Below are 9,074 nucleotides of genomic sequence, written 5' to 3' on the forward strand. Positions count from 1 at the left end.
GTGATCATACATCCATGAAGAGACATCTGACAGGCAGGCAGCAATGCATGCGGAGATGTATGACATACCAGGTGGAAAGGAGAGGAAGAGCTGGGTATCATCAGCATAGCAGTGGTATTTGAATCCATGGGAAGCTGTGACCGGACCGAGGGGGGAGGTGTAGATCAAGAAAAGAAGAGGACCCAATACCGAGCCCTGCGGAACACCGGTTGAGAGCGGCAGAGGAGAAGAACGAGAGCTCAGCCAGACCACTTGATAGTATCTGTCAGAGAGGTAGGACTTAAGCCATCTTAGTGCTGCACCTTTGATCCAAAGCCAGTTAAGAGAGGAGAGTAGAACCCGGTGACTGACAGTGTCGAACGCTGCAGGCAGATCGAGGAGGATGAGGACCGAGAAGAGGGAGGCAGCTCTAGCAGCTTGGAGAGCGTCAGATACTGCCAAAAGGGTAGTCTCAGTGGAGTGACCAACTTTGAAACCAGACTGATAAATATTGAGGAGATGGTTCCGGGTGAGGAAATCACAGTTGATCACAGGCCGTCCAGCCTAGGGTTTTCGACAGGAAGGAGAGGAGAGAGACCGATCTGTAATTTTCAACCAGATTGGGGTCCAGGGTGGGTTTTTTTAACAGGGGTGAAATTAGAGCGGTTTTGAAGGCAGCTGGAAAACAGCCAGAGGAGAGTGAGGAGTTGATGATTGTAGAGATGAAGGAGGAGAGTTACGGAGAAATGTTCTGAAGGAGTGATGATGGGATCAGCTCAAGAGAGTAGGTGGTGGCTCTGCACAATATCAGGAGGTCAGCGACTTTGGGTTCGGAGAGCGGCTTGAATTTAGAGAGGATAGCTTCGCAGGGAGGTCCAGCGTGAACCTGGCAGGTTGATGGTGAGAAATTATCAATGATCGCTTTAACTTTGTCTCTGAAAAACAAAGCAAAGTCTTCAGCAGTGAGAGAAGAGGGAGGAAGATGGGGGGCACACAGAAGGGATGAGAAGGTGGCAAAGAGTCTGTGTGGTTTTTTGGATGCAGACTGTTTTTTTGTGGAAGAAGGAGGTTTTAGCTGAAGAGACAGCAGACTGAAAAGCAGCTAAGAGTGACTGGTAAGCATCCAGGTCCGATGGAGTTTTGGATTTACGACATCTTCACTCTGCAGCCCGCAGTTTGGTCCTGTTAGCACATAACGTATCAGACAGCCATGGGGTAGCAATGGAGTGTGCTGGTCTAGAAGACAGAGAGAGTCAAGGGAGGAAGATAGGGCAGAGAGGAAAGTGTTAGTGGCATCATCTGTAGAAGATCTGAGAATTGTGGAACAGAAGGGAGAGCGGCCAGAGTAGCAGAGGCAAAGCAGGAATGTGAGAGAGATTTTAAGTTGCGGCGAAAGGTGACAACGGGTGCAGGAAGAGACAAGGAGTTAGTGGTGAGGGAGGGTTGAAAGGAAATGAAGAAGTGGTCAGAGACATGCAGCGGAGTGACAGAGAGGACGGGACAGCCACAGTTGCGGGAAAATACAAGGTCATACTACGCCCTAGGCCACTTTCGTACCGCACTAGGCCACCTGGTTATGCCTTTCGGTCTAGCTAATGCTCCTTCTGTATTCCAGGCCTTCGTGAGTCACGTGCTGGGGAATTTAGTGAATAAGTGTGTACTCGTTTACCCCTGATATCCTGGTGTTCTCGCATTCTATGACTGAGCATGTGACACATGTGGCACAGGTGCTCAGCCACCTATTAGAGAACGATCTCTTTGTTAATGGTGAAAAATGCCTGTTTCACCAGGAGCACGTGTCTTTCCCGGGTTTCGTCCTTGGCCCAGATGTGGTAGCAATGGACCTGGCTAAGGTCCAGGGAGTGCTTGATTGGTCCTGTCCGACCTCCCTGAAGACTCTACAGTGGTTTTTGGGGTTTGCAAACTGAGAACCGGGGCCACCACACAGTTCTTGGGCAGGATTGACTTGGGAATTTCGGGGGACAGGTTGGGGTCATGTAGGCTTGGGATATGGTAAACTGGAACCTGGCGAGTATCTCCAATTGGCCCAATGAGCGTTCGGCCAATTGGATATACTCCAGGTTACAATAGTCAGTAAAAACAAGGAAGCGATGCGCGGCCCCCTCAAGCCAATGCCACCTCTCTTCTAGGGCCAAGTTAATTGCCAACAACTCCTGATTCCCTATATTGTAATTTCTCTTGGCCAGGGACAGTTTGCGTGAGAAGTAGGTGCAGGGGTGGAGCTTTGGAGGATCACCCTGTCTCTGAGACAGTACTGCTATAACTCTTACAACAGAGGCGTCAACTTCCACAACAAAGGGCAGAGCGGTGTCCGAGTGATCCAGCACGGGCACTGAGGTGAACCTGTCCTTCAGCTCCTGGAAGGCATGCTGGGCTTTATCAGTCCAGGCCAGATGGGGTTCTTTACGTGCTGTGAGAGGAGCAACGATAGAGCTGAAACCCCAGATGGACCTCCCATAAAATTTAACAAATCCCAGGAACCACTGCAGGGCCCTCATGGTCTTTGGCCTCAGCCACTCCAGCACCAATTGTATCTTCTCAAGGTCCATGGCCACTCCCTCTTTCCTCAGGATGTACCCTAAGAAGGACACCATGGGCTGGTGGAACAGACAGTTCTCCCCTTTGACATAGAGGTGCTTCTGGAGAAGGCATCATAAAATGGTCCGTACATGTTGCACATGTAGCTCCCAGGTCTTAGAGAAAATTAGAATATCGTCAAGATACACTAGGATGTATTCATTAACCAGGTCCCCGGGGAATGTTGTTCACAAAGGCCTGTAACACATAGGGCACGCTTAATAACCAGAAAGGCATAATGAGGTACTCAAAGTCAGGTGATTGCTACGAGTTGCGTCTTCTCGAAAGGAGGTTCTGCACCCAGGAATATTCAAGCTGCCCTTTTATCCCCTGCCTCCTTGAGTGGTCGCAGGTATGGTTGTTAGGCACGTAGTCATGGGTGTGACAGAAACATTCCTTTGGGATACCTTAGGATCTCAGGTAGTACATAATTATGTCTATAATTACAATGAAAATCCTTGTTTTGCTACAGTCTAGTCCTATCTTATGTAGGACTAGATTTGCTGCCTGGTTTTTCTCTGTAGGGGGGTGCAGTGGGTTGGACCACAGACCTGCTTTCCGGTGGGTCTGGGGTTCGAGTCCTGCTTGGAGTGCCTTGTGATGGACTGGCGTCCCCTCCTGGGTATGTCCGTTACGCCCTGTATCACCGGGTAGGCTCCGTGACCCTGTATGGGACAAGCAGTTCTGAAAATGTGTGTTTTTCTCTGTAATCTTTAAACATTAATACTAACAGTGCTGAAAGAGAAAAATGAATAATGAAACAGGTGTTTTGCCATTTGTCTTCTGGAATCATGTTGTGCATGACGTGGGACAGCTGTTATTTCAGCATGGGTTCTGTCCATTGGACCCCTGTACTCCTCATATCTCTGTGCTACCTGCAAGTTATCTTGTACAAGCTGTTTCAGCACTTGCCCTTTGTACTCACTAAGATATTAGTTCACCCGCCACTCGCTGTCTGATGGTAGTTTTCCACTTATGAATATTCATGTTCCCTCCCTTACATCATAAAATATATACCTATGACATGCCCTGTTAGGGGAGCCACTCTCCGATGTTGCCTCCCAGCATGTTGTTTGTACAGACACTTGGAAGAAATGAAGGCTTTGACGCATCAAACTGTTTCCATTTAAACTGAAATCCACAATAGCCACAGCTTCTTCAGTGGTCATAAATATTCTTAAAAATGTTCATAGAAACAAACTTCATGATTCTAAATTAGCAGCTTTGCTCAAAACTGCTGGTTTTCAATAATCGCTCATATTTATTTTTTGCAGTTTACAAACAAAAATAATGGTTTGGAATGGCATACTTCATTATTAATTGTTACTGACAGTTTGTATTTATTGGAGACCTTCATTGAAAGCAACTTAAATTCTTGATACACTACACTAACCCACTTACGAGTATCCACAGTACAGAGCAATATAACGCACAGTCACAGAGTCAGGACAGTTTAGAGTCGCTAACTACACCTGAAACATGTTCTTGGAAAAAACCAAAACAGCCGGTTGAATCCCAAATGAACATGGGGAGAACATTCATAATCTACACAGACTGAGCTGCAACTAAACTTATGTCCAAACTCACTGGCCAAGAGTGAAGCTAAATTGAACATGACTTTTGTGCAGCTTATATTTCAGTAAACTTGTGAAGTACTTTTAAAGATGTTCTCTTGAAGCAGGGGAGAAATGTTGGAGGCTTGAAAATATTGAACATGTTTTTTGTTTATTGTCGATTTCAGTTCATCATCTGTGCAGATCCTTTTCCATCATTGTACTGCATTGTACTGTTCATGCAAAGAAAAATTTTGTATAATTTTCTTGTATTGCTGTATTAGTGTGTAGTCCTTCTGCATCAACAACCTGCAACATTAGCACTGTGTGACACGGTGTAATTTCACTAAAAGTGCTGCACTTCTGTCTTGATGTTGCACTCCTGAAGGCTAAGTCACAAACGTTTCTGTGAATATATAAAAATCCTTTGATATACGTTATACCCTATTGCACAATTGTATTAATTTCGAGATGCAGACAAATAAGTTTTCGATGTACTTACAATTACAATACAATACAATTATAAATGTTGAAAAGGAATTTACATTTTAACCAGGTACAGACATGTTTCTGTGAGGATGCGTTTAAGTGCTTTCTATAGGCTGCCGCATTGGTTTCATAGCACTGTGCTGGGGATCAGCGAGCCTTAACACATATCTTGAAAGGCTTTGGGGCATGAGTGAACCCAAGCACACCTTCCAGGTCAGGCTCTACACCAGGAGGTGAAGAGAACGTGAACCGCTGAAACAGTGAGGTGAAGAACAGGAACAACTCCATACGAGCCTGCATCTCCCCAAGACATCCTCTCATTCCTGAGGAAAGTATGAGGAAAAAATGAAAACACCAATATTTTTGCTCAGTGTGAAGTGGAATGTTTTTTACAAGAATCAATTAGGGATATATGCAAATATAGAAAGTTAATTGTACATTACCTACTGAAAATGGATAGAATGCATCTCTTCTGCGAAATTTCCCTTCTGAATTTAGAAAGTGTCCAGGGTTGAAGATGTCTGGTGTTTCCCACTCACTCTTGTCATTCAATACCGAGGACAGATTGCTGGTTATAGAAGTTCCCTTCAGAGGTGAGAAAATACATAACATACAATTGAATGGACCAGATTTCAGTAGAAAAAGGCAGTCATTAAACAAATGTTAACTGCAAGTATAGCATTTCAAGTTATATCATAGAACTGCTTTTGGTTCAAACACAGATGATGACGAAGATGCATTTTTCAATATTGCTCATGATGTCTGTTTACTGATTTTTGTCACCTTTGGTATAAAGTATCCTCCCAACGTGGTGTCTTTGGTGGCCATTTTGGGGAACCCAAGAGGTACAATGTCAGCCTTTCTTTGAATTTCATGGACAACAGCATCACAGTAGGGCATGTTGACTTTGTCAGCCATGGTGGGTTGGCGTGACTGTCCAACCACTCTGTCTATCTCTGCCTGGACTTTTTCTGTGAAAGCAAATCATTCAGTGAATGTTGAGCTTGTACTTAACTTATAAAACCAAGGTATTTCAGTGTGTGTGTGTGTGTGTGTGTGTGTGTGTGTGTGTGTGTGTGTGTGTTGTGTATTACAGCTTCATCTATCTATTATACATTTCTTTCTTTTTAATAACATGAACTCAAAGCAGTAAACATAAATAATATTTTTAGTTTTGTTGTTCATTTGTCTGGAATTTATCAATTGAAAGAATTTTTTTCTGAAATACCCTTTTTGTTGCCGATCGTTCCAGGAATGTGACAAATATAATAATTCTATAAATGCTTGTATGCAACCTACTTTGCACTTCTGGGTACTTTAACATGAAGAGGAGACCCCAGCACAGGGTTACGGCTGCTGACTCTGTTCCAGCCTCAAACAGGTCCAGAGTACATATTGTCAGGGTCTCTATATTAAATCCAGCCTCAGGGTCATTCTTCATCTAATTGATTGGAGAGGGAGAGTCATCCTTATGCAGTGACCTCTGAAAAATATTACTTGCTCAGATAACAATGTGACTCTGACCTTACCTTCTCCATCTCTCCTAAATAGGCATCCACAAAGTCACGAGGATCTGATGGATTCCATTCCTTCTTATGCCTTTCTATTTCTTCTCTCAGGAATTTAACAATTTTTTTATAATTGGAAAAAATGGTGTGATGAGGTCCAGGTAGGTACTCAAATAATCTTGGACATTCATTATAAAGCTGATAAAGACATAGCAGGCAAATAGCATTAAATCTGCTTTGAATACACTTTATATAATCTTTCAGTTACCTGCATGACAACCATTTGTATAATGAATCATTTTTGGTTAGAAATTGAATAAGCAAGCCTAATATTGTCCAGTTCATGTGAAACTACTAAACTGCTCTTAATGAGTAAAAATGGATTGGACGTGCCTAGATCGTTTCAGTCATTGAAGAAGATATAGTTACCATTGCACGATTGCTGCCTGATAAAGCAACACATTCACTATCCCAGTGCAGAATATTTCTGAAATGTTCATTGTTGTAATCATAACGACGGCCAAACATTAGACTAAACATCACGTTAGAAACTGCATTGTTTATTGTGAATTTTGGGTCAAATGGTCCACCTAAAAGAAAGAGTCAAAAAAGAATTATTCACTTTGTAAGACTGGGTTACAATGAACAAAATGTTGCTCCCTCAGCATCACAATTTCTACAATAATGCTGAGAAATAATTCCTACTCCTTGTTGGATAGAGTGCCTTTCAGAAGACCCAGTACATTAAGAAGGAGCAAAAATGATTCAGAAAGTACAGCTACAATATGAATCTGACTCATAAGATTCTGATTTGTATGTTTATGTTTATTTAAACTACAGGACAGAACAACAAGCTGAATCTATCTTTGCTTGTTACTCTGATGTTTACTTTTTTAGATCTGTTATCTTCTTCAAGATATATATGCGATCTTTGTAAAGTCATTCCCAGCTATTTAAATTGAATTCAAAGCCTTGGAAATGAAAGCTGCAGGGATGGACAGTAAAGAAGAAAGGAAAGAAATGTAAAAGAATGAAAGTGCAACCACCTTCAGCATAAACATAGGATGACTCTTTCTGAGATTTATAATCAGACTCTATGGATGGAAGTAAATATTTAGAAATGATTTTGATGTTGCTCTTGTGCATTTACCCTGCTCCTCTGCTATGGCTTGACACAAGAAATTACACTCCTGTTGAATGTAGAACTCTATTGTCTTCTTTCCCTCTGCGAAGGACTTAAAGTGAGTACTTGCAAACTTCCTATGCTTCTTCCACATGTAACCATTACTTAAAATCAAACCTTGATAAAGAAGTAAAAATATGCAGAAGATTAAAGAACAAAAACAGATATCAACATAATTACTGAAGTATTTCAAACTGCATCTTTTACATTGTGTTTTGTTGAAAAAAAGACATCAATATAAGATATCAGTGCACTAATGAAAGTAGTTAATGGCTGTTTGTAATTATTAAAATAACATTTTTGCACATTATCATAATAAATAAATAAAACTTTACATATACTATAAATATGCATAGAAAAAATACTAAAACATTTTCTTTACAGATGAAAAGTTGTATTTCTTTCAGACAGATACTTACCAATGCCTTTAAAAACTTTATTGAACAAAGGGATATCTGGACGGTCAACAAAATTTTCTCCTTGACTGACTAAAGCTTCTTTCACCATTTTATATCCTGAGAGGAACACAATCTTCTCATTGCTCTTCCTCACACTGAAAATGTTCCCATATTTTTCAGCAAGCTGATTTTTTTATTTTTTTTTTACAAAAACACAGTGGTTATTTTTAAATCTGTTGTACACAATGAAGCAATTTGTGTTTTTTCCATAAGGCAAACATTTTTAACATTTTTTAGCATTTTGACATTTATTAAAGTAAACTCAATTTTTGTTTTGAAAACTGACAACAGTGAAAACATATTTAAAGTGATACAAAAAATAAAACTATGCAAGGTGGAGGTTTTTGAAAAAAATTGTTTTTCGTTACTGAGTTAGTGTAAGTCTACAAAAACACCACTTCTGATTCTAAATCACAGTAAATGCTCCACTCTCAGGTTATTGTATTTTTGCACCATTCTGAGCATGCTGCCTCAGTGCAGTTTACATAGGATATGAAACAAGTGTATGCAGAAAGCAGCATTTAGTAACAAAAGGAAAGACACAGCTAAAGAGAAATGTGAGGAAAAAACTGGCAGGCAGCTGAGACAAAAGGAAAGACACAAAAATACTGAAGCTGGTACAGAGAAATCCCTGTCCATAGCCAAGTGGCATGCTAAAATGATACGCTGATGGAAAAGTTATAACTTGCATACAAATCTGCCCAGTCATTTTGATCAGAGATGAAATAACTTGGTCCTCCTAACAAGAAAAATTTTTCTGTTACAGTGCACACACCAAAGAATCAATCCTGCATATTGCCTTAACACTTACCTTATTCACAGTCTTAATGTCAAGGCCAGTGAAGATGTTTCCCAAAACAGGCAGAGGCAAAGGTCCTGGTGGAAAATTTGGTGGATTTTTATTCTTCAGGATTTCAGTCAGAAGCAGGAACACAGACACAAAGAGCAGAAAGCTCTTGATATCTAGCAACTCCAAAACTGAGTTCACAGTCATGGCAGATGGTCTTCAGTTAACAATAACAGATGTGAAAAAAAATTTTAGGAACTTGTGGGAAATTACTTGCAAGACCAATGAGTCAAATGCAAGTCAAATGAAACTCTCACTGGGTAAAGGCTCTGATGTTATTACAGTTCAGTCCTGTGTTATATAACTGTCATGTGAGTTAACAAAAACAAAGGGCAAAGAGCCCTTCTACTCTCTTATGCAGCGTTCTTGAAATATCAATGATTGCAGTATTACAGGTTTTATTAATACAATGTAAACATTAAGTATAATACAGTATTAAAGAAAGGTGTCTGCCAACAC

General features: G+C 40.9%; 1 protein-coding gene across 2 annotated transcripts; it reads right to left on the minus strand.

Moving 5' to 3' along the window:
• Nucleotides 1-4,283: 4,283 nt before the first annotated feature.
• On the minus strand, nucleotides 4,284-9,074 carry LOC108923516 (cytochrome P450 2J2-like). Of its 2 annotated transcripts, none has more exons than XM_018734299.2 (9): nucleotides 8,580-9,074; nucleotides 7,730-7,892; nucleotides 7,278-7,427; nucleotides 6,557-6,717; nucleotides 6,149-6,325; nucleotides 5,919-6,060; nucleotides 5,403-5,590; nucleotides 5,063-5,204; nucleotides 4,284-4,942 (listed from the first exon to the last, which is right to left on the minus strand). In XM_018734299.2, the coding sequence occupies exons 1-9, from the start codon at nucleotides 8,760-8,762 to the stop codon at nucleotides 4,767-4,769; spliced, it is 1,482 nt and encodes a 493-aa protein (XP_018589815.1). In that variant the 5' UTR covers nucleotides 8,763-9,074; the 3' UTR covers nucleotides 4,284-4,766. The 2 variants fall into 2 exon arrangements, with proteins under 2 accessions (XP_018589815.1, XP_029110881.1); XM_029255048.1 differs by having other exon boundaries at nucleotides 7,730-7,863; nucleotides 8,580-8,596.

Source organism: Scleropages formosus, chromosome 9, assembly GCF_900964775.1.
Source record: "Scleropages formosus chromosome 9, fSclFor1.1, whole genome shotgun sequence".
NCBI classification, from domain to species: Eukaryota; Metazoa; Chordata; class Actinopteri; order Osteoglossiformes; family Osteoglossidae; genus Scleropages; species Scleropages formosus.

Bases quoted from the DNA above. Each gene is read 5' to 3' on its own strand.
- LOC108923516 (XM_018734299.2), bottom strand. From the start codon at position 8,762: ATGACTGTGAACTCAGTTTTGGAGTTGCTAGATATCAAGAGCTTTCTG. The intron at 6,326-6,556 runs GTAACTATATCT...TGTCTTTATCAG, and splicing joins CAGGCAGCAATCGTGCAATG to CTTTATAATGAATGTCCAAG. The intron at 4,943-5,062 runs GTAATGTACAAT...TACTTTCCTCAG, and splicing joins ATTCTATCCATTTTCAGTAG to GAATGAGAGGATGTCTTGGG.